Here is a 26,315-nt window from a genome sequence, read left to right as displayed (position 1 = left end):
TAACATGTGAGCAAGAAGAATATACTGCGTATGTATGGGTGAAAATACAGTGTGTGTAAAAAAAAAATAAAGAAAAAAAAGCCAACTTAAATTTTTTTTTGTTTTTGAAGAATATAAATAAAAACACACAGGGTATAGTAGTATTATTCTAATAAAGGATTTATATAGCGCCAACAGTTTGCACAGCACTTTACAATATAAAGGGAGACAGTTACAATACAATAAAAAACACAAGAGGGTCAAGAGGGCCCAGATTATAATAGTTTACAAATCTAAAAGGGTGGGGCAAGTGGTACAAAAAAAAAAAAAAAGGTAATAACTGTAGGGGGGGGAAGAGCCGATGAGAGAATTAAAGGTTCACTTGTTAGTCGGAGGCGCGATAGGCTTCCCAGAAGAGATGAGTTTTTAGGGATCACCTAAAAAAAAGGCAGCCAAGCCAGAGTAGGAGATAGCCAGACAGATTGGGGTAGGGAATTCCAGAGGATGGGAGAGGCTCTGGAGAAGTCCTGGAAAATAGGCATGGGGGAAATAGATATTCACAAGCACAACAAGGATCAAACTGTTTTTATTCAAGAAAGATCACATCACAAAATGGTTTAGTGCGACGTTTCAGAGCCACACAGGACCTCTTCGCCAGACATGTGATAAATACTTCTGCACAACAGTATGCACTTAAGTGAACATCAATATAAAATATATGTCAGAGCTATATAAATGTATACTGGGGGGTTGTGGAACATTTGCGTGTAAGCTCCTCTGGTACAGAGACTGATGTGACTGGCTCATTGAAGTGAACATCCACAAATCAGAACCGGAGTGAATCGCCCCTCCCACCCCACAGCAGCATATGATGTTGTCAATCCCGCCAAAAACAGTATGTATGTATGCATGCATGATATATTTTATACACATACACACACACACAAACCGTTTGGACAAAATTGATGATCGTTGGTGTGCTGGCGAATATCTACATATCATGCAGATTCCTGTATCCAGCTGGCGGTCGCTACAGCACCCAATACCTTAAAAGGGGTTGTAAAGACAGAAGGATTACATAAAGATAAAAAGCTGTGTGTAGCAGCCTCCCCAGCACCCCCCCAATACCTGAGGGTCCCTCTCTGTCCAGCGATGTCCACAAGTGTGTCAGCCGTCCGAGATTCTTCCTCCTGATTGGCTGAGATACAGCAGCGGAAGCCAACGGCGCGTCAAAGTCAGCTAGCGAAACAGGGGAGAGAGAGAGAGAATGCGGGGCCGGGTAGGAGATCCGCGTCTGAACAGGAGGGAGGGGCCAGGAGAGCCGAAGAGGGACCCCAGAAGAGGAGGATCTGGGCTGCTCTGTGTAAAACTACTGCAACAGAGCAGGTAAAAATAGAAAATAAAATAAATAAACAAACACAAGACTGGGCCTGGGAGGAAGAGACAAGGGAACTTGAGAGCAGGAGGTCTTGGGGGGGGGGGGGGGGGGGGGTGGTTTGGGTGATATTTGGAGATGAGAGTGGGGCAGAGTTGTGGATGGTTTTGTATGTATGTTAGTATTTTGAATTCAATTCACTGGGCAATCAGAAGCCAGTGCAGGGATTGGCAGAGAGGTGGCAGAAACAGAGCGGTTGGTAAGGTAGACGGAGTCTGGCAGCAGCATTCATGATTCAGGAGAGGTAGACCTATGAGAAGGGAGCTGCAATTATCAAGGCGAGAGATAAGGGAATGAATGAGTAGCTTGGTGGTTTTATTTGTTAACCACTTCCCACCCGGCCAATGCATATATACGGCCGGGTGGGAGCCGTCTACTCCTGATAGGACGTTCAGGAACGTCATTCAGGAGTAGCGGGATCGCGCACGCGCGAGCCCGCGCAGCGGCGCGATCCCGATGTGCTCGTGTCACCCGGACACGGCACATCTCAGATCGGCAGGAGGGCTCTGTGATTGGCCCTCCTGATCACATGACGGCCGTGTCCAATCACGGCCGTCATGTGATGTAAACAAACAGCCGGTTGCTAGGCAATCGGCTCTCCTCTCCTCACACGGAAGTCACCGCTGAGGAGAGGAGAGCAGAACGCTGCAGCCGGCTGATGATCAGTGAGTATGGGCTGCTTTTTACAGCTTTTTACTCACTGATCATCAGTGTAGTGTAAACACACAACACACCACACAGTACAAACACAGTCCCCACATATGTCCCCAAAACACACATGTCCCCAAAACACACATGTCCCCAAATAATAAAAACACATGTCCCTAATAATAAAAACATGTCCCCCACATATGTCCCACTAAAATCACATGTCCCAATGATTATCTGCACACATATGTACGTGATCATTTGCGTACATATGTCCGTGATCACACAAACCAATTATTATACACTTAACGGAATTTTTTTTACCAAAAACATGTAGCAGAATACATTTTGGCTTAAATTTATGACAAAATTTGATTTTATTGGATTTCTTTTCAAATAGAAAAAAGAAAATATTGTTTTTTTTCCAAATTTCCGCTATTTTTGCGCTTATATCGCAAAAAAAAAAACGGAGTCGTGAATAAATAACACCAAAATAAAGCTCTATTTGTGCGAACAAAATGATAACAATTTCATTTGGGTACAGTGTAGCATGACCGCGCAATTGTCACTGAAAGCGCTAGAGCGCTGAAAGCTGAAAATTGGGCTGGGAAGGAAGGGGGTGAAAGTGCCCTGTATTGTAGTGGTTAAAAAGGGGCACATTTTAGAAATATTACAGAGTTCAAGTCTACCATCGTTTGACAGCGATTGAATTTGGGGTCAAAAGGATGGGAGCACCCTGGCACAAGGGGAGGGACTGATAGTTGTATAATGCCCTGTGTACACAGGTTCGGACATTCTGACGACAAAATCTGTCAGATTTTTTCCGATGGATTTTGACCCAAACTTGTCTTGCATACACACGGTCGCACAAAGTTGTCGGAAAATCCGATCGTTCAGAACGAGGCGACGTACAACACATACGTCGGGACTATAAACGGGCTGGTAGCCAATAGCTTTCGTCTCGTAAATGTATTCTGAGCATGTATGGCACTTTGTGCGTCGGATTTGTCTACACACGATCGGAATTTAAACGATCGGATTTTGTCGTCGGAAAATTTTAGATCCAGCTCTCAAACTTTGTGTGTCGGAAATTCCGACGGAAAAAGTCCAATGGAGCCCACGTGCGCGCGATCGTAATTTCCGACAACACGATCCGATCGCACATTTCCCAGTCGCAAAGTCTAACCGTGTACACAGGGCATTATTGATGTTTCTGGAAAAGTCAAGGACGACACGAAATGGGGGGGGGGGGTGGGGTGGGGGATATTATCAGATCGGTTTTAGAAAGATTTAGTTGGAAGAAGCGGTGCAACATCCATGTTGACGTGTCAGTTAGCAATGCAAAAGGAGATTGAAGGACTGAGGTGAGGATTAGCGAGATTTGTGTGTCATCGGCGAATATTCAACTGACAATTACTCATCAAATGTTACATTGCAGAGAACTAATGACCCAGCATAAATTGTATAACAACCAATAAAATTAAAGAATAATGCTATTTGCAGAGATGTACTCCCAGCTATAAACCGACCAGTTCAGCAACTTCCTCGAGTTGTATAACTTAGATATACATAGCTATAGATACACCTCTAGGGCAGGTGACAGGGATAGGCCTACCAACTGCTGCAGCCTGGGTTCACCCACGACATTGCCCGCACCGCCCAGATTTCTGAGAATTGAACGAAAAAAAAAAAAACACTTTCAACACCTACATTATATATATATATATATATATATATATATATATATATATATATATATATATATATATATATATATATATATATTGCACACCCTCTATTCATAGACTTCTTGGCTAAATCTTAGAACACCCGCTCACCTGAGTTTGGGTGTATCCAGTGAAGGGTAATGTTAATACTACAACACCGTGGACAATTGTGTTCCTCCAACCTTGTGATGATAGTTTGGTGAAGACCCTTTTCTGTTCCACCATGACTGCGCCCCTGTGTACAAAGCCCGATCCATAAAATAAATGGTTTTAGCAGTTTGGCATGGAGGAACTCTGGTGTCCAGCACAGAGCCGTGGCCTCAACCCTATTGAACATCTTCAGCATGAAATTGAAGGGAAAGGGGGGGATTGGAGCAGGTGGGACTCCTGAAGATGGAAAAGAAAACTATTATTTGGGACTTTATATGAAGTAAAGACAAATTAGGTCATATCTCCATCCCTGTGTATTGGAAATTGCATGGAAAAGAGGGGGGGGGGGGGGGGGGTTGGTGCAGGTGGGACTTCATGTGAAGCATGCAGTCTGCAGGACACCCAACTAGCAATAGTGTAAATGCTTGTTTGAATACACTAGGGCAGTGATGGCGAACCTTGGCACTCCAGATGTTTTGGAACTACATTTCCCATGATGCTTAGGCACTCTGCAGTGTAGTTGTGCATCATGGGAAATGTAGTTCCAAAACAACTGGAGTGCCAAGGTTCGCCATCACCGCACTAGGGCCATAATTAGCAAGATAAGAACAATACATGATAATGGAAATATAACCCATAGATTTCATCTATATACACACATAACATGTATAAAATATGCAGTCTCAGGTACAACCATCAATAGTAAAAAAAATATAGATCTGTTTGTTGAGTACAATAGGACCATGATTAGCACGGTAAAAACAAACAATAAATTGATAGTGGTAGTATAACCCATAAATTCCATCTATGTACACATACATGTTGCTTGTCAACACATCAAAGCGACAAATTAATGATTACAATAATAGACATGACCTCCAAACTCTCTAATCTGCCAGGTGTATTGGGAAGGAGACCCTGGATAGTGGCATCTCAATCCTATACCCCAAAATAGGGGTGACATATGACATGAGCTTTTAAAAAATAAATATGTAGGTCCAGACACGGCGTCAAGTAGCTCGAAGCGTTTTGTGGTTTGGCATTACCACTCACGTGAAAAATGATCTGAAGCGAGATACTGAATTTTCCAATAGTTGGACAACTAAGCTACGACTAAGCACCGTTTTCGGTGTGAAACATGTCAGCGGCTGTGCAGTTAGTCTGTTTACCAGCCTAGATGCTATGATTTTAATTACATTTTTGAAATAAAGTTGAATTTGGAGTGCGGCTATCCAGCTACATCTTTTCTACTTCAGTTCCTGTTGCCAACAGAGCCAGCACTCTGTGGGATTGTGGAGACAGCTGTTTTGGGAGAACTCATTACCTTAGAGCGGTAATTCTTTGTATTTATATCAGAGGAAACGATATACCTATTGGAATGGAACCAATCCCATAGTAGTACCTACAAACAGGTCTGCTGTGTATAGGAGGCATGGTGCGGCACTGGATACCGGAGGCCCACCGGTGATGTCGGGCACGGGAACGGAGGGAGCGTGTATAAGGACCGCGACCCACACCCAAACCCCACCACCCAAGGTGGACAAGCATCCATGGGGACAGAAACCATTCCGGACTGGGGATGTGTGTAATTAACACTGTCTGTTGAGGGCTGTGTAAACAATAACAATAGCAGCAATGATATAAGCCTCCATAATAATGGAATATCCCATATTAACAATAAACATGGAGAAATATGATGTGCTAATAGATGTGACAGAACCCTCATAACAAAAGGAGTTAACATAACTACTTATTATACTCACTTATTCTTAACTCCTTTGTTATGAGGGTTCTGTCACATCTATTAGCACATCATATTTCTCCATGTTTATTGTTAATATGGGATATTCCATTATTATGGAGGCTTATATAATTGCTATTATTGTTTACAAAGCCCTCAACAGTGTTATTTACACATATCCCCAGCCCGGAATGGATTCTGTGACCATGGACGCTTGTCCACCTTGGGTGGGGTTTTGGTGTGGGTCGCGGTCCTTATACGGGCTCCCTCCGTTCCCACGCCCCAACATTACGGTGGTCCTCCGGTATCCAGTGTCGCACCATGCCTCCTATACACAGCAGACCTGTTCATAAGTACTACTATGGGATTGGTTCCATTTTAATATGTATACAATTTCCTCTGCTATATACCAACTATTGGACAATAAAGTATCTAATTTCAGATCATTTTCACGTGCTTGCTCCTGATGAGTGCCAATACCAAACCATGAAACGCGTAGAGATACTTAAAGCCGTGTCTGGACCTACATATATTTTTTAAACGCTCATGTTATATTTCACACCTATTTTGGGGTATAGGATTGAGATACCACTATCCAGGGTCTCTTTCCCAATACACCTGGCAGATTAGAGAGTTTGGAGGTCATTTCTATTATTGTAATCATTAATTATCACTTTGATATGTTAACAAGCAACATGTATGTGTATATAAATTTAATTTATGGGTTATACTACCACTATCAATTATTGTTTTTACCTTGCTAATCATGGTCCTATTGTACTCAATAAACAGATCTATATTTTTACTATTGATAGTTGGTTGTCCCAGAGACTGTATATTTTATAAATGTTATGTGTATATAGATGAAATCCTTTGGGTTATATTACCCCCGTCATTGATGATTCTTATCTGGCCAATTATGGTCCTAGTATAAATGCTTGTTTGAATACAATATTGATAGTTGTGTGTCCGGCAGACTGAATGCTTCACATAAAGTCCCACCAGCTCCAATCCCCCCCCCCCTCCCCCACCCCTTTGCCCATAATTTCCAATAGATAGGGATGGAGATATACGACTCAATTGGTCTTTACCTCATATTAAGTCCCAAACAATTGGTTTTCTTTTCCATCTTCAGGACAAGTTAGGCCCCTTTCACACGGGGCGGATCAGTAATGATCCGCCCAGTGATGATCCGCTCGCTCAGCAGGGATCGCTCCGTTGTCCCTGCTGAGCCGGCGGCGGACAGGGCGGTCTCCGCACACTGTGCAGGGACCGCCCTGTCAGCTCTCCGTTCTCCTCTATGGGGGGGATCGGATGAGCACGGACCGTCTGTCCCTGTTCATCCGATCCGCTCTGCAGACGGATAGGAAAAATAGGATTTTCCCTCCATCTGCAGAATCGGACAATTGCGGAAGCCGGACAATAGCGGGTGTCTGCGGATGTTCATCCGCAGAAACCCGCTATCCCATAGGGATGAATGTATGTCCGTATTTCATCCGCAAACGGATGGATGAAATACGGACATACTGTCCGCATGTGTGAAAAATGCAAAATTGCAAGCCAGGTGTACAAGACCAGCTCCACAAAGACATACTGTGACCTGCATCGAACATCATACCCGACCTCACAAATGCTCGGACCATGATCTCAACCGTAATGAACATCTTTGGGATGAACTAGAATGCCAATTGCAAGTCAGGTCTTCTGTATACAAAGCCAGTGCCATGAAGACATGCTTTTTTTCCCCCATTTTGGTGTGGAGAAACTCGAGCATCCTAATAAGACCCCTGACCTCAACCCCACTGAACACCATTGGGATGAACTGTAACACCAACCAATAAAATGGATGTGTCCTGGCACACTAGCTTAACAGCCATGGCGTGCCTCCATCCCTAAAATTGTTTATAGAAAAAGGAAAGATTGTGGGACTTTAAGTGAGGCCCGCCATGACAGAATAGGAGACAAAAATCAATAGATGAATGAAATTGCAATATACGATTTATTGTTGCAAACTAAAAACTCAAGAGAGAAAAACATTGTAACAAATAGGTAGTCACATGACTTACATTAAAACATGCTGCTTCACTAATCATGTGACTTCTGAAGGTAATTGGTTGCACCAGAGCTTTTTATGGGCTTCATAACAAAGGGGGTGAATATATACGCACATGCCAATTATCATTTTTTTTATTTCTGAAAAATAGTTTTATGTATATATTTTTCTAATTTTACTTCACCAACTTAGACTATTGTGTTCTGATCCATCACATAGAATTCAGATTAAAAAAAACATTGAACTAAAGGGTGACTACTTTTGCAAGGCACTGTACCACACTGGGTCACATTATGACCACCTGGGTGCCTTCCTCTGTCCTTAGTTGGTCTCACAGTCTCAACCCCCGGGGAGATACTGTGCCCGGTATCCCCACTCTCCTATGCAGACACCGGGCCCAGCTTTGAGGCCGTACAGTAAGTTATCAAATGTATTCATTTGTTCCCATATTGTTGGAACACATCCTTTTACTCTCCCTTCCTTAGAGAGCATCTCTAACAACCAGCATTCATTTCTCTTTCTAGTATATTACACTCCTGATGAATTGCTGAAATGCCAAGAAACGCGTTGAGTGCCACTAGATGTCAAGGAGATATCTGGCTTCATTACATATACCGTATATACTAGAGTATAGGCCGACCCGAATATAAGCCGAAGCCCCCAATTTACCCCCAAAAAAACTGGCAAACTTATTGACTCGTGTATAAGCCGAGGGTAAGACATGCCTGTCCATCCCTGTGTGTGTGTCCGTCCATCCCTGTGTGTCCGTCCATCCATCCCTGTGTGTGTGTGTCTCCATCCGTGTGTGTGTGTGTGTGTGTGTGTGTCTCCATCCGTGTGTGTGTGTGTGTGTGTGTGTGTGTGTGTGTGTGTGTGTGTGTGTGTGTGTGTGTGTGTGTGTGTGTGTGTGTGTGTGTGTCCAGCCTACCTGTGTCCCGAGCCTTTGTCCCGAGCCTCCGTCCCGTGCCGAGCCTCCTTGCCTCGCCGCCGTGCCTTGCCTCCGTTCCGTCCCGTCCCGTGCCGTGCCGTGCCTTGCCTTGCCTCCGTCCCGTGCCCTCTTCGTTCGTCGGCGCCTCGGCGGCCATTGTAAAATTCAAAAGCTGCGCCGCCGCCTTCGCCTGTGATAGGCGGAACACTGAATTTCCCAGCAGCCTGTGTTCCGCCTATCACGTACATCGTATCATCCTCGTCCGTAGTACGAGGATGATACGATGTCCGTGATAGGCGGAACACAGGCTGCTGGGAAATTCAGTGTTCCGCCTATCACAGGCGAAGGCGGAGCCGGAGGCGCGGCTTTTGAACTATAGAATGGCCGCTGTCTGTCTGCTCGACACGCTGATCGAGCGGGCAGACAGCGATGACTCGAGTATAAGCCGAGGGGGGCACTTTCAGCCTCAAAAAAGAGGCTGAAAATCTCGGCTTATACTCGAGTATATACGGTAATGATACATGGAAAGGATAAAATATATCTATTCATCAATTGTATTGCATGCTACGGGGAGCATATTTTAGTGTAAGTCATGTGACTACCTATTTGATACAACGTCTTTCTCAAAAATTTGTTATGAATTTTCAGTTTGCAACAATAAATCATGTATGGTAATTTCATTCATGTGTTGATTTTTTCTCTATCCTGACATGGCGGGCCTCCCTTAAAAGTCCCACAGTCTCTCCTTTTCTGTAACACCAACTCTGAGCCAGGTCTACTATATACAAAGCCATCTCCATAAAGACATAGTCTGACCAGTTGGAGGTGGAGGAACTTGAGTGTCCTGCACAGAGCCCTGATCTCTAACCTACTGAACACCTTTGGGATGGACTGCAACACCATCTGTGGTCCAGATCTTCTCATCCAACATCAGTACCCGACCTCACAAATTTTTCAACAGATACTTCAGAATCTTGTGCAATCTTGTGCCGAGTCTTCCCATATAGCCACAAAGGGGCTTCCACATATAGCCACAAAATGCCATATTAACGGCCTGGGGTGGGGGGTGCACAATGCCATATTAATAGCCATGGTTGCAGGATGGGATGTCTAAGTCAACATCACATTAATGGCCAGAGTTGCAGGACGGGATGTCCAACAAGTTTATTAAATACGCAATGGTCATGTGTCTACTAAAATGACTGTACTTCCATCATTTCAATTAGGAAGAGAACAAAAAGAACATTTATAAAAACGTCAAAAGCCACAAAAACAAACAAACCCCAAACAAAACAAAAAATAAAAAAAAGGAGAAGCTGGGCAGCTCATGACAACCAAATTCCACAAGCATCATTAGCACGGGCAGATGTTATTGATGACGGATACTGTCGCATCTCCTGGCCATCAAAGCCGCCGCACTTAGCACACGCGGCAAGCTCTTCCTTCCCAGATTGGCGCCCACTTGCACAGAGGTTTTCCAACAAAAACAGGATCTGAATGATTCATTTATGAGCAAACTGCTTGTTAATGTCCGAGCGCGCACAGCTTAACCTCTTGTATGCCAGCATGAAGTATACATGTCTGCTTCATTAAATTATGCATAGCTATTAGCGTGCTCAGTACTCTACTACATCCCCACCGGGAAGAACAGTAAAAAGGAGGAGTAGGAAAATATACCATTATGGAGGATGAAAAGTGACCTGGGCAGATATCGATCTTTATTAGGAACCTTCGTACCGGCTGGATAGCGAGGAAGACTGTAAGGTGATGCGAGATGAGGTGCCCAAGGCCTCCTTCACACTGGAAAGTTTGGAAGCTCCAAGATGCTCAACGTCTGATATCCACGGTTTTCAGTTGTGTCCGTTCACACCTGTGCGTGTCAAGACTCCATGGGACTTGTGCTCACCTGGTGGGTTTGACTGTACAGAATGCCCAATAGAATTATTATTGTAGATTTCAATTTATCTTTTTTTTTTATTAAATTTTTTTTTTACTTTTGCATGTTTTCTTTTGTTTAGCAATATCCTTTACATGTACCTCCTGATGAAACCAGGATGGCGAAACATGTAGGAGATATGTACAGGAATCCGTTTTTTATCTGCCACACATGTCACTGTCAAACCAATGTACTTTTTTTTTTTTTTTTTTTTTAACAATTTGTGTAAATAAAAAACTTGTTATTGTAAAATTAGCATGCGTATCAACAATTTTGCACCTACAAAATCCCATCCTTAAAGAGGAAGTAAACCCTGATACTTCCTCTTTGATTCCCTGCAAAGGTAAAGCATAACGGACTACTATGCATCGCATAGTAGTCCATTATGTGTCACTTACCTGACACAGGAGCCAGCGAAGTCACCGCTGTCCCCTGTAGTCCGGAGCATCCATCTTCTCGGTGGGTCTCGCTTCTCCGCTGCCATCATTCGATGAAGCCGCAATGACGTCACTCCCGCGCATGCGCACGGGAGCGGCCACTCGCGGCATATCGCCGTTGACAGCGGCGCGCTCAGTGCGCATGCGCCGTAGACAGCTGTGCCTATCTTTTGGAAAATATCTCCTAAACCCTATAGGTTTAGGAGATATTTCTTGGACCTACAGGTAAGCCTTAATCTAGGCTTACCTGTAGGTCAAAGTGGTTTGTAAGGGTTTACAACGACTTTAAACCTTTCTACCAATATTTAGTTTAGTCTGAAGCTTAAAAAAAGAACAAGGGGCCTGTGCCCTTGTCTCTGCCTTCTGCGCTTGTTAACCTTGTTATTTCTGCGTCCCCCCTAACCTCTCTCTTCCCGTTGCTCCCCCTTTATGTATTTTCCCATTTAGTTTGGAAACTTTGCATTTGCAATTTTAAAAAAAAAAAAAAACAAGAAATTTCATGTAATAAAAACCAAATATATTAGTGCTCATCAGACTGACTATCTACATCAGGGGGTAGGCAACCTTGGCTCTCTGGTTGTTTTGAAACTACAAGTCCCGTGAGACATTGCAAGACCCTGACAAATCACAGGCATGATGGGATTTGTAGTTTCACTGTAGCTGGGTTGCCTACCTGCGTTCCCAACCCACCCCCCCCCCCCCCCGATTCCATTGTGGTAAGAATGTCTTAATGTTTCGACGCGTTTTACCAAAATTAGCTTCATCAGGTCACATGAAAACAACACAGTTTCTTTGCAATTCTTATGTACCTAAACCTGTCTTTTAGTCCTTGCTCCCCTATTGGGTAATACTGGCCACTGGGGGATCACTCCTGACCCTGATATTTCTCACTTTATATTCAACAAGGTTGCTTTAATAAGTTTGAGATCTTCTGTATATGTTGGAACTTTGGAGATGTCTACCACTGCGTCCTCTCAGTTTTTTCAGACTTAGAATTCGCTGTATTTTTCTATGCTCCCATTTGTTAAGATGTCTTTGTAGTGCTAATGATGTTCATGCTATCAGACTAAATTGTATCACGCAATACCTCTGTCTTGGTTTGTATAATACAACATATTTCAATAAAGAAATTCCACGAGGACAAGGGCTTCTTTTGACCTTTAGGCCCCTCTCACATGGTCCGGATCTGGTTTTGCTCAGCTGGGGATTTGTCCGCTGATCCCCTGCTGAACAGAGCAGAGCAGGCGGAGGACAGGTCCATGTCTACTCCACTTCCGAAGAGCAGAGACAGACACTGTCCATAGAGCAGAGTGGGCTATCAGATGTAACCAGACCGGCTTTCCATGTACACCAACTGCCCCCCGATGTGATCCGGCTAGACCGAAGGAAACAGATTCGTTTGTTTTTACTGGAAACAGATTGGAGGTAGCCGGGTGTAAATGGACACAAATCAGTTTACATCTGACTACCCATAGAGGATAATGGAGGGTCCGATCAGGTCCACCTGAAAAACAGAGGGACCAAAATCAGCCCCCTTCATCTGAAAGGGGCCTTAACCACTTAAGGTCTGCCCTATAACAGTTTTAGTGCTACAGGGTGGCACTGGTGCGCCAAATCACGTATAAATACGCGATCCAACACTTCTGGGTAGGGGGCGCGTAGTTGGCTCATCCTTTGCAGCTATAAACAACTTCAACGCTTCTGGGAATTCTTTGCTAGTCCAAATCATTTGGTGGAGGGGGGATTATGGTGTGGGGTTGATTTTCAGGTGTTGGGCTCGGCTCCTTAGTTCCAGTGAAAGACACTGACACTCTTATGGCATCAGCATATAAAGACATTTTGGACAGTTTCATGCTTCCAACTTTGTGGGAACAGTTTGGGGATGTCCCCTTCCTGTTCCAACATGACTGAGCACCGGTGTACAATGCAAGGTCCATAAAGACATGATTGAGCGAGTTTGGGGTGGAGGAACTTGACTGGCCTGCACAGAGTACTGACCACAACAAGAGAGAACTCCTTTAGGATGAATTAGAGCAGAGACTGGGAATCAGGCCTTCCCATCCAACATCAGTGTCCGACCTCATAAATGCTCTTCTGGGAGAAAGGTCAAACATTCCCATAGACACACTCCTAAACCTTGTGGACGGCCTTCCCAGAAGAGTTGAAGCTGTTATACCTGCAAAGGGTGGGCCAACTCAATATTGAAGCCTATGGGGCTGTTAGATGGAAACGGACCCACCTGTCATCGGATCCAATGTTTTTGGTGGCAGGATCAGATTGAATGCCGACGGTTGACATCCACTGCTCCATAGAGAGCCATGGATGGTCCGATAAGGTCCGCCTGAAAAACTGACAGGCAGACCTGATCTGACAGCCCGTGTGAAACCAGCCTAAAAAGGCACCCATGGTGGGTTTTACATGGGGGGGGGGGGGGGGGATCATTCATCCCTATGGACTGTGGGACTAGCTGAAAAGCACCGCAAGCACACAAACGCAGCAGCAGGATAGAGAACCCTGTAATTCTGTCAGCGGTGACACAGAAGGCGATTTATCTGAACTGAGAAAGAAGAAGTCGGGTTAATGGCGAGGACGTTTTCAGTTCTAAAATGACACCACGGCCTGATGATACGAGTAAACACGCAAACCGTGTGTGCATCACACAATCGTCACGTGTTCAGCACACACTCATTATCAGAGGTGACAGTCATTTCTTCTGTCATTTAAGGACACCATGACTACAGGCAGAGTACCTGCTAATTACACAACACACAGACATCTATTGATTTACTCATCACACACAAACATTTGCTGATAACTTTACCCTACATGCTAAAGATTAGTAAACCTGCTCCCCGGCTACTGCAGGTTTTCCAAACCCGGCTGGGGGGTTGCGCAATACCTGCTCACCCCTGCAGCACAACGTGGTTCATCCCAACAGCTCATTTGTACGGGGGGGGTTAACCACTGTGGGCGTGTGGGGGGGGGGGGGGTATGGGGCGATTTTTTCCTTCAGATTTACCAAAACCATATAATAGGAGGTCAAACCTCAGAAGTTTCAATGTGTATGCAATCAAGCAGGCCCTTCTACTACATGGTTTTGGTAAATCTGAAGGAAAAAAAAAAAAAAATCAGCAGAAAATCCGATAGAGACATTTAAGCCCCATACACGCCATCAGGGAATCAGATCGTCCTGAACAACAGGAGTGCTAATCCCTACCCCAACTCTATCCAAAACCAGTAAGAAGTTTTTGGGCTGACATACCACTTCCCGCCTGTAGGAGGTCATAGGATGTACTTGGGTTGAAGTGGAGATATTGGGATAATGGGTGCAGCTACAGGCATCAGATATGTTTGTTTTCAGCCAGCAATTCCCTCGAACGTAAAAGGTCATCCTAGTGGCTACACTACATAGCCGATGGATTGCTTTTACAGGCAGCGGGAGCGGACGTCGGACTCCCCCATGCAATCGGGAAGCCGCAGATCCAATCCAGCGGAGGATTATCATAGAGCTGGTCATTGAGCGGATTTTCCAAGGCCATCTCTATGACCCTAGGAGGCCAGAAGAGACGTCAAGACTTCCAGCTCTGGCGGATGTAAACACTGCTATTTTTTCCCCTGGAAATCAGAAATCGACGTTTTATTCTTTTTTTTTTTTTTTTTATTACATGCTTTCCAGGGTAGAGGAGATAACTGGGGTCTTCTTGACCCCAGATCATTCCATAAAGGGGGATCTGTCATGTCTTATTCCTCTTACAAGGGGATGTTTATATTTCTTGTAAGAGGAATAAAAGTGATAAACAAAAAAAATTAAAATTAAAAAAGAAAAATAGGACAGTGTAATAATAAAAATAAATACAAATTACAGCACCACTGTCCCCTCGTTAATATGTGGTCACACCCCTTTAGCACCTTAGTGATAGTTTAAATACTTGTACAAGCTACTGGGATTTGAGCACAGGTATATCTTTTCCCTTTCCCCTAGTGCTCACACGCAGAAGTGAACGCACCACACCTGAGGCATCGCCGCACACTTTAGAACAAGGACAATAATTCCTCCTCCTCTCAACTCTAAACAGGTAACCTGTACAAAAAAAAATAAAAAATTAAATCGTCGCATGTGGAGAGGTTTAAGTACCAAGGTGTGGCACCATTCCACAAGTGTGTGTGTACAATTTTAACTGCTTCAATACAGGGCACTTTTACCCCCTTACTCCCCAGGCCAGCTTTCAGCGCTGTCGCACTTTCAATGACAATTGCACGGTCGTGCAGCACTGTACCCAAACAACATTTGTATCGTTATCGACAGAGCTTTCTTTTGGTGGTATTTAATCGCCACTGTTTTTTTTTATTTTTTTTTGCTAAACAAAAAAATAAAAATAAATAAATAAAAAATGAAAAAAATAAAATATTCTACCAAAAACACCTAATAAGTAATTTTTCTCCTTCACTGATGGCTGATGAGATGGTATTGAAGGGCATTGATGAGATGGCAATAAGGAGGAGTATGCAGCACTGATGGGCACCAATAGTCACTGATTGGCAACACTACTGGGCACTGATGAGGGGGCACTAATATGCAGCACTGACAGGCATCACTGATAATCAGTGCAGGTCTCCCATGTGAGGAGATGCTGCTGATCGGCTCCCCTCTCCTCACACGCTGTCAGTGTGAGGAGAAGAAAGCCGATAACCAGCATTTCCATGTTTACATACGATTGGACACAGCTGATCACATGGGTAAAGAGCCGCTTCATCAGCTCTTTACCAAGATCGGGATGTGGCCGTGTCCCAGGAACACAGCGTCATAATATATATATATATATATATATATATATATATATATATATATATATATATATATATATATATATTATATATATATATATTTTTTTTTTTTTTTTTTTTCCCAAAATTTTGTTTGGGGGGTCCGAGTAATTTTCTAGCAAAAATAAAATGAAAGATGGTTTTTGCATGTAGGAAGAGAAGAATGCCTGAATTGGAAGTAGTTAACCTGAGATGCATTTATAAAATGTGTATCTTTCATTAAAACTTTTTACTGCCACTGACATATTGCATACAGCGATGCCACATGTGTATATTGTTTGTACCTCAAGTAGTGCACTTATTGCTTTTTTTTATCCTGCCTAAAACACACTAACACCAATTTTGAAAAAATAAATAAAAAATTACACATACATGCATACATATCTATATTCCCCTTTTATATCCTACCTAAACTATAATGACCCTGACCTTTGACCCCGACCTAGATCAAACCTTGTTGGGTGGGTGGGGACAGTGGGATTTTGTCAACAGATTGTAATCATTCATGGCTGAGATCTGCTGATGGCTTGTATCCAATCACAGCCCAGAGCTCTGTGTTGACAAACAGGGCTCTGTACAGAGGGATCAGTTTGGAACAAAACATATTTAGTAAAAAAAAAAGCAGCACACATTAGACCAGAGCTCCACAAATCACAGGTCCCAGGTCGCCATGGCAAGTAGAAATTGCGTCCTGGCGCCTGGGCACTTGTCAGATGGAAGCATTTGGGCGCCTGCCCAAGTGCCGGGACGTAATTGGCACCTGGGATTTGTCAAGCTCTGGTCTAAAGTGTGCTGCTAAGTCTCCGAGAATGAATAAGACATTTTTAAATTTTATTTGCAAAAAATAGCGAGTTTAGCCTTTAACAACCTCCCACCCGCAGTATAGACCAATGACGGTGGGCGGGATGCACTCTTGTTCTGGGACCAAGTCTTATGATGTCGCCCGAGTCCCACCTTGGCCACGCTGTGTCCCTGGGACATTGGCCTAACCCCGATCTCGGTAAAAGCCGATATCGCGGCTCTTTACCCTTGTGCTCAGATGTGTACAATCACAGCTGATCACATGTAAAAGAGGAAATGCCAGTCATCGGCTCCCCTTGCCTCACACTGACAGCATATGAGGAGAAGCGAGCCGATAAGCGCCATCTCCTCACAGGGGAGATCTGTACAGATAATCAGGGCACCGATTATCAGTGCAGCCCCAGCAGTAGCCATCGGTGATGCCCATCAGTGGCACCCCCCCCCCCCATCGGTGCCACCTATCAGTTGGGCCCCCCATCGGTGCCACCTATCAGTGGCGCCCCCCCCCCCCCCATATTAGTGAAGGACGGAAACAAACTTTTTTTTTCCCTAGTCTTATTTTTTTAAGCAAATACCACCAAAAGAAAGTTCAACAAACTTGCACGACCGCACAATTGTCATTAAAATTGTGATGCCGCTGAAAGCTGAAAATTGGCTTGGGCAGGAAGGGGGCAAAATTGCCCGGTATTGAAGTGGTTAAAATAATCCCTGGTTATCCTGCCATGAGGGTCAGTGTACAAGCACTTCCTGTCATAATGAGAACGCTCTCCCCCGTCCCCACACTGCTCCCTATGTTGTCACCCCATCACATGAAGGCTTTTCATCACACATTCTGCAGGCATGGTACACAGTCGCCACCATCAGTAAACTCACCCCAAGGCTGGGCTCACACTTTCCCGACACGCACACAGAAATGCGCTGCCCTTTACCAGACACGCCACGGTGCCATTAGTTAATGTCATCCCCCACACATCTAATTCACGCATTTTTGCACCTGCACAAAACGCCACCATGCGGTTTTGTGTGGTCCAATTTTGAAAATGGGTGCAGGGCATCCCATTAAAACGAATGCGCTGACCTACAAGCAATGTGCAAAAAAAAAAAAAAAAAAAAAAAATTATCAAGCGTTCCGTCACAGCTGCATGGTGTGAACAGACACTAAGAAATGCCATCCAGCCATTGCTTGTGGTGCATGTAGACAAAAAGTGGCTGCAAAAAGGCTGCAGGAGATAAGCTGCACACAAATGTAACCAAAAAATAAATAAAAATGAACGTGGGAAACAAGAAATTCTTTAATTATGAAAATATAAAAAAAAAAAAAAAAAAGAAGGAGGACAGACCATATTGGTCCCATAAAGAACGAGTAAGGATATCTGGTTACAAAAGGATGGAAAGGTGGTGAAGGTATTTAATTTATTATTCTCCTCACAAGGGAATTGGGGGGCTTCAGTAACCAAAACTGCAGTGTTTATCCTCATGACACATCACAGGAAGCACCTCCATGGTTAGCAGATGACAGAAATAAAATTACACTTGGGAAACTTAACATTAATAAATCACTGGGACCAGATGGCTTGCACCCGAGGGTCCTTAGGGAACTCAGTCAAGTAATTGCCAGACCATTGTTCCTAATTTTTACTGACAGTCTACTGACTGGAATGGTATCAGCTCAATGTAGCACCAATATTTAAAAAGGGCCCAAAATACATCCCTGGGAATTACAGACCAGTTAGCCTAACATCAATAGTATGCAAGCTCATGGAGGGGATGATAAGGGACTATATACAAGATTTTAGTAATGAAAATGGTATAATTAGCAGTAATCAGCATGGATTCATGAAGAATCGTTCTTGCCAAACCGATCTATTAGTGCTCATGCACACGGACGTTTTAAAAAACTGGCTGCAAAGCTAGCTCCGATGCCTGGAAAAATCGTTGTTAAAAACTTGATTTTTACCGCGTTTTGCATTGGCGTTTTTGCGCGTTTTCTAGCGTTAGCGTTAAGTAGCGTTTTTTAAAAAACACATCTCTTGGCTATAGCACTCAGAAAACAAAGAAAATATGTTGCGCGTTTTTGCGCGTTTATGCACGTTTTTGCGCGATTCGCGTTTTTACAGCTCTAGCTCCACGCCACGGAACACACTGGTCCTGGGTTTTTTTTACAGCTTAAAAACGCCTATGCCATTTGCAGCTCAAAAACGCCTAGGTGGGCATGAAGCCATAGACTAACATGGACAGCCGTTTTTAAGCTGCAAAAAAAGCTCAAAAAAGTGGCTGTAAAAACGTCTGTGTGCATGAGGCCTAAACCTTCTATGAGGAGGAGAGTTGCCATCTAGATAAAGGGAAGGCCCGTAGATGCACTGGTGTATCTGGATTTTGCAAAAGCATTTGACACAATTTCCTATAAACGTTTACTGTACAAAGTAAGGTCCGTTGGCATGGACCATAGGGCGAGTACATGGATTGAAAACTGGCTACAAGGGTGAGTTCAGAGGGTGGTGATAAATGGGGAGTACTCGGAATGGTCAGGGGTGGGTAGTGGGGTCCCTCAGGGTTCTGTGCTGGGACCAATTCTATTTAATTTGTTCATAAATGACCTGGAGGATGGGGTAAAATGATCTCTGTATTTGCAGACAATACTAAGCTAAGCAGGGCAATAACTTCTCCGCATGATGTGGAAACCTTGCAAAAAGATCAGGACAAATTAATGGGGTGGCCAACTACATGGCAAATGAGGTTTAATGTACAAAAGTTGTAAAATAATGCATTTAGGTGGCAAAAATATGAATGCAATCTATAGACTGGGGGGGGGGGCGGGGGGGAACTCTGGGGGAATCTAGGATGGAAAAGGACCCGGGGGTCCTAGTAGATGATAGGCTCAGCGATGGCAAGCTGTTGTTAAAGCAGACAGCATATTGGCATTAAAAAGGGGATCAACTCCAGAGATAAAACAATAATTCTCCCGCTCTACAAGACTCTGGTCCGGCTGCACCTGGAGTATGCTGTCCAGTTCTGGGCACCAGTCCTCAGGAAGGATGTACTGGAAATGGAGCGAGTACAAAGAAGGGCAACAAAGCTAATAAAGGGTCTGGAGGATATTAGTTATGAGGAAAGGTTGCGAGCACTGAACTTATTCTCTCTGGAGAAGACACGCTTGAGAGGGGATATGATTTCAATATACAAATACCGTACTGTTGACCCCACAACAGGGAGAAAACTTTTTTGTGAAAAGGAGTTTAAAAAGACTTGTGGCCACTCATTAAAATTAGAAAAAAAAGGTTTAGCCTTAAACTATGTAGAGGGTTCTTTACTGTAAGAGCGGAAAGGATGTGGAATTCCCTTCCACAGGCGGTGGTCTCAGCGGGGGGGGGGGGCTTTGATTGTTTCAAGAAACTATTAGATAAGCACCTGAACCACCACAACATACAGGGATATACAATGCAATACTGACATATAATCACACACGTAGGTTGGACTTGAAGGACTTTTGTCATTTTTCAACCTCACCTCCTATGTAACAAGTAATATATTGAATTAAGAAAACATAAAAATAAAGGGTCAATTATGTACAATACAAATATAATCCAGGCAGTGTTTACATCAGACCTGTCCAGGTATCACCAGAATAAGAAGAGGAGAATACTGATATATTCACATTTCACAATCTCATAGATCAAATACTTAGAATTTTCTCTTAACTGGCCCCAGAGCAAGTCCCTGTATAGCTGTGGAGAGGGAATTAGAGTGCAAGCTCCTCTGGGATCGGGGACTCAGGCAGACAGGAAGAGAGGGGATATTTCCCTGATGGGGACACCGGTGGAAATATTTTGTTCTAATGATATAAAAAGCAATTGGGAAAGGAATAGAAATGACTTCCCAGTAGTGGAAAGATGAAGACGGGGGAAGGAAATGCCAGGACAGATCTTCTCCTCTCTCTGGAATGCGGCTCATCGGATTCCTTATAGCGGGTGATGTTTGCAGTCAAAGAACTAACCTGTCTGTCTACATTCTGTACAGCGGACATCACAGAACATTCCCAACACGACCCACACCCCACACACATCGCAATCCCCGAGGAACGCTCCGTCCCGACACACGGGCTCCCCCACCCATCACAATCATCATACGGGAGAGACATATTCTCATCTACTACAGATAATGATATACGACTCCACCAATAGAACAATCACAGATAAGAGAATGTTGGCTGTGATTGGTGCAGACAGCCGATAACACGGATATAAAGGAGCAATCACATGGAGGATACACTCAGCATGGGAAACGATCAATATAATGACAACTGATAGGTTACCATGGAAACTATAAATGCTTCTCATAGCAACACATATCTCTATGCCGAGCCTAATATGGTACATCAGATGGGAACATCTATAACTGGGACAATGCGAGTCAGTCATTCCTCCCAGTGTCCCCCCCCTCCTCATACACACTGTCCCCCCCTCCTCCTACACTCCTCTCACACTGTCCCCCCTCCTCCTACACTCCTCTCACACTGTCCCCCCTCCTCCTACACTCCTCTCACACTGTCCCCCCCTCCTCCTACACTCCTCTCACACTGTCCCCCCCTCCTCCTACACTCCTCTCACACTGTCCCCCCTCCTCCCCTCCTCATACACTCCTCTCACACTGTCCCCCCTTCTCATACACTCCTCTCACACTGTCCCCCCTCCTCCTCCTCCTCCTCCTACACTCCTCTCACACTGTCCCCCCTCCTCCTACACTCCTCTCACACTGTCCCCCTCCTCCTACACTCCTCTCACACTGTCCCCCCTCCTCCTACACTCCTCACTCTGTCCCCCCTCCTCCCCCTCCTCCTACACTCCTCTCACACTGTCCCCCCTCCTCCCCCTCCTCCTACACTCCTCTCACACTGTCCCCCCTTCTCATACACTCCTCTTTCACACACTGTCCCCTCCTCCTCGTACACTCTCTTCACACACTGCCCCCCCTCCTCCTCCCCATACACTCCTCTCTCACACACACTGTCCCCCTCCTCCTCATATACTCCTCTACACACACAACACACACAGTCCCCCTCCTCCCTCCTCACACACACAATGTCCCCCTCGCCTCCTCCTCATAGACTCCTCTCACACACCACACTGTCCCCCTCTCCTCCTCATACACTCCTCTCTCTCACACACACTGCCCCCCCTCCTCTCCTCATACACTCCTCTCACACACACACAAACAACACTGTCTCCCATACACTCCTCTCTCACCACACACACACACTGCCCCCCCCCCCTCCCTCCTCCTCATACACTCCAAAGGACTCTCACACACACACGCCCCCCTCCTTCTCATACACCCCTCTCTCACGCACACACACGTCCCCCTCCTCCTCCTCCTCCTACACTCCTCTCACACACTGTCCCTCCTCCTCCTCCTCCTACACTCCTCTCTCACACACTGTCCCCCCTCCTCCTCCTCACTCCTCCTCTCACACTACACTGTCCCCCCCTCCTCCTCCTCCTACACTCCTCTCACCACACTGCCCCCCCTCCCTCCCCTCCTACACTCCTCTCTCACAGCACTGTCCCCCCTCCTCCCTCCTCCTACACTCCTCTCTCACACACTGTCCCCCCTCCTCCTCCTCCTACACTCCTCTCTCACACACTGTCCCCCCTCCTCCTCCTCATTACACTCCTCTCTCACACACTGTCCCCCCTCCTCCTCCTCATTACACTCTCTCTCTCACACACTGTCCCCCCTCCTCCTCCTCATCACCCTCTCTCACACACTGTCCCCCCTCCTCCTCCTCATACACTCCTCTCTCACACACTGCCTCCTCTCCTCATACACTCCTCTCTCACACACTGTCCCCCCTCCTCCTCCTCATACACTCCTCTCTCACACACTGTCCCCCCTCCTCCTCCTCATACACTCCTCTCTCACACACTGTCCCCCCTCCTCCTCCTCATACACTCCTCTCTCACACCTGTCCCCCTCCTCCTCCTCATACACTCCTCTCTCACACACTGTCCCCCCTCCTCCTCCTCATACACTCCTCTCTCACACACTGTCCCCCCTCCTCCTCCTCATACACTCCTCTCTCACACACTGTCCTCCCTCCTCCTCCTCATACACTCCTCTCTCACACTGTCCCCTCCTCCTCCTCCTCATACACTCCTCTCTCACACACTGTCCCCCCTCCTCCTCCTCATACACTCCTCTCTCACACACTGTCCCCCCTCCTCCTCCTCATACACTCCTCTCTCACACACTGTCCCCCCTCCTCCTCCTCATACACTCCTCTCTCACACACTGTCCCCCCTCCTCCTCCTCATACACTCCTCTCTCACACACTGTCCCCCCTCCTCCTCCTCATACACTCCTCTCTCACACACTGTCCTCCCCTCCTCCTCCTCCTCAGACACTCTCTCTCACACACTGTCCCCCTCCTCCTCCTCATACACTCCTCTCTCACACACGTCCCCCCTCCTCCTCCTCCTCATACACTCCTCTCTCACACACTGTCCCCTCCTCCTCCTCCTCATACACTCCTCTCTCACACACTGCCCCCCCTCCTCCTCCTCATACACTCCTCTCCACACACTGTCCCCCCTCCTCCTCCTCATACACTCCTCTCTCTCACACACTGTCCCCCCCTCCTCCTTATACACTCCTCTCTCTCTCACACACACACACTGTCCCCCCTCTCCTCCTCATACACTCCTCTCTCACACACACACACACACACACTGCCCCCCCTCTCCTCCTCATACACTCCTCTCTCTCACACACACTGTCCCCCCTCTCCTCCTCATACACTCTCTCTCTCACACACACTGCCCCCCCCTCTCCTCCTCATACACTCCTCTCTCTCTTTCACACACACTGTCCCCCCCTCTCCTCCTCATACACTCCTTCTCTCTCTCACACACACTGTCCCCCCACTCCTCCTCATACACTCCTCTCTCTCACACACACTGCCCCCCCTCTCCTCCTCATACACTCCTCTCTCTCACACACTGTTCCCCCCTCTTCTCCTCATACACTCCTCTCTCTCTCTCTCTCTCTCTCACACACTGTCCCCCCCTCTTCTCCTCATACACTCCTCTCTCTCTCACACTGTCCCCCCTCTTCTCCTCATACACTCCTCTCTCTCACACACACACACACACACACACACACACACACACACACACACACTGTCCCCCTTCTTCTCCTCAAACACTCCTCTCTCTCACACACACACTGTCCCCCCCCTCTCCTCCTCATACACTCCTCTCTCTCACACACACACTGTCCCCCCCTCTCCTCCTCATACACTCCTCTCTCTCACACACACACTGTCCCCCCCTCTCCTCCTCATACACTCCTCTCTCTCACACACACACTGTCCCCCCCTCTCCTCCTCATACACTCCTCTCTCTCACACACACACTGTCCCCCCCTCTCCTCCTCATACACTCCTCTCTCGCACACACACACTGTCCCCCCCTCTCCTCCTCATACACTCCTCTCTCTCACACACACACTGTCCCCCCCTCTCCTCCTCATACACTCCTCTCTCTCACACACACACTGTCCCCCCCTCTCCTCCTCATACACTCCTCTCTCTCACACACACACTGTCCCCCCCTCTCCTCCTCATACACTCCTCTCTCTCACACACACTGTCCCCCCCTCTTCTCCTCATACACTCCTCTCTCTCTCTCACACTGTCCCCCCCTCTTCTCCTCATACACTCCTCTCTCTCTCTCTCTCACACTGTCCCCCCCTCTTCTCCTCATACACTCCTCTCTCTCTCTCTCTCTCACACTGTCCCCCCCTCTTCTCCTCATACACTCCTCTCTCTCTCTCTCTCACACACACTGTCCCCCCCTCATACACTCCTCTCTCTCTCTCTCTCACACACACTGTCCCCCCCTCATACACTCCTCTCTCTCTCACACACACTGTCCCCCCCTCATACACTCCTCTCTCTCTCTCACACTGTCCCCCCCTCTTCTCCTCATACACTCCTCTCTCTCTCTCTCACACTGTCCCCCCCTCTTCTCCTCATACACTCCTCTCTCTCTCTCACACACACTGTCCCCCCCTCATACACTCCTCTCTCTCTCACACTGTCCCCCCCTCTTCTCCTCATACACTCCTCTCTCTCTCTCACACACACTGTCCCCCCTCATACACTCCTCTCTCACACACTGTCCCCCCCCCCTGGGCTCCTGTTGGTGGGCCCCCTGGGGTTTTATCCTCTCACCTGGGGAGTAGAGTTCGGCCAGCTCCCGGGCCCCGGCGTGCTGGGGGCCCCACCTCGGGCTGCCCTCCCTGCAGGGCTCGGCCAGGTCACTCTCGGCCATCGGGCAGAGCCGGGGCTCACTGTCGGCTCCTCCGTGCGCCGTTCTCGCCATCTTCCCGGCCAGCCAATCAGAGAAGGCGCCGTCCGCTGCTCGCGTCCCGATTGGGGGAGGGTCAGGAGGGGGGCGGGAAGCCTCGGCCAATGGAGATGGGAGAGGCTGACAGGCTGCCCAATCACCGCTCTCCCACGCAAGGCAGGCATGTGATACGCGGCCAATGGAGGAGACAAGGTGAGGAAGCTCAGTGGGCGTCTGCCCGAGGACGGAGGGGAGGCCACGCCTCCTTCTAAATGTCACACGCCCTGCACGGTCACACCCACCTATGCCACGCCCTGCTGTCACCTAGAAGGCGCGCGGCCAGGGCGATTGATACATTTCTTTTCCTCCGCTGATCGGGAGCTCCGCCCACAGGCATGAATGATCGGGGATGCACGGCTTGGGGGGAGGGGCCTGCACCTTCTATAGAGGCCAGGATAGATCAGGCTGCTGAGCAATGCTATTACTGTATATGACATGTTCTGCTGCACATCACCCCCCCCCCACCCACTCACCAATGCATTAAAGGGAAACTACACTTTTATTGAGACACCCCCCCCCCCCCCCACATCTGAGTGATCTCTGTACATTGCAGGGATTATAACAAACTTAGTAGCAGATTTCTACCTTTTTTTATTCTGAAGAAATAGCAGTTTGTTTCTCTAATGGGAGTGACTTCATCATTATCAATCAGCTGCTGCACCTGCAGGGCTCTAATGAGGACAGTGGCAGGGTCTGCTTCTCTTAAAGCGGGAGTCCGCATTTTTTTATTTTTTTTTAAAAGCCAGCAGCTACAAATACTGCAGCTGCTGACTTTTAAAATAGTGACACTTACCCGCCCAGCGCGCCCGCGATGTCGGCACCCGAAGCCGATCTCTCGATCGTCTCTCGGGTGCTGCCGCCGCCATCTTGGGTATGGGAATCAGGAAGTGGAGCCTTTCGGCTTCATTTCCCGGTTCCCTACTGCGCATGCGCGAGTCGCGCTGCGCAATAAGAATGGACCCCGCTGCCTCTGGGATCTGTGTGTTTCCCAGCAGGCAGCGGGGGACCTTCGGAAAGGGGCGTAATGTACGCCCCTTTCCGCAGAGAGCTATCCCGGAAGTGGGTGCAGATACCTGTACTGTACAGGTACCTGCACCCCCCTCCCCCCTGAAAGGTACCAATTGTGGCGCCAGAGGGGGGGAGGGTTCCGATGAGTGGAAGGTCCACTTTAGGGTGGACCTCCGCTTTAAGACATGATTTCCCTTTGGGAGTATCTCACCTAAAAATGGCATTTTTGTTGCAGGGGATGCC

General features: G+C 46.7%; 1 protein-coding gene across 1 annotated transcript in view; it reads right to left on the bottom strand.

Moving 5' to 3' along the window:
* The window catches only part of PEDS1 (plasmanylethanolamine desaturase 1), an 80,678-nt gene extending 55,601 nt beyond the window's left edge, over nucleotides 1-25,077 (bottom strand). Inside the window, exon 1 of the mRNA XM_077460511.1 lies at nucleotides 24,890-25,077. Coding sequence (XP_077316637.1) covers nucleotides 24,890-25,040 — 151 coding nt within the window. The 5' untranslated portion in view covers nucleotides 25,041-25,077. The remainder of the gene's footprint in view (nucleotides 1-24,889) is intronic.
* Nucleotides 25,078-26,315: the final 1,238 nt, after the last annotated feature.

Source organism: Lithobates pipiens, unplaced genomic scaffold (genome assembly GCF_037356315.1).
Source record: "Lithobates pipiens isolate NorthernLeopardFrog02 unplaced genomic scaffold, aLitPip1_a1.2 Scaffold_28, whole genome shotgun sequence".
In the NCBI taxonomy this organism is placed as follows: Eukaryota; Metazoa; Chordata; class Amphibia; order Anura; family Ranidae; genus Lithobates; species Lithobates pipiens.
The sequence above is the reverse complement of the archived record's forward strand: the minus strand, read 5'-3'. Positions and strand labels throughout refer to the sequence as shown.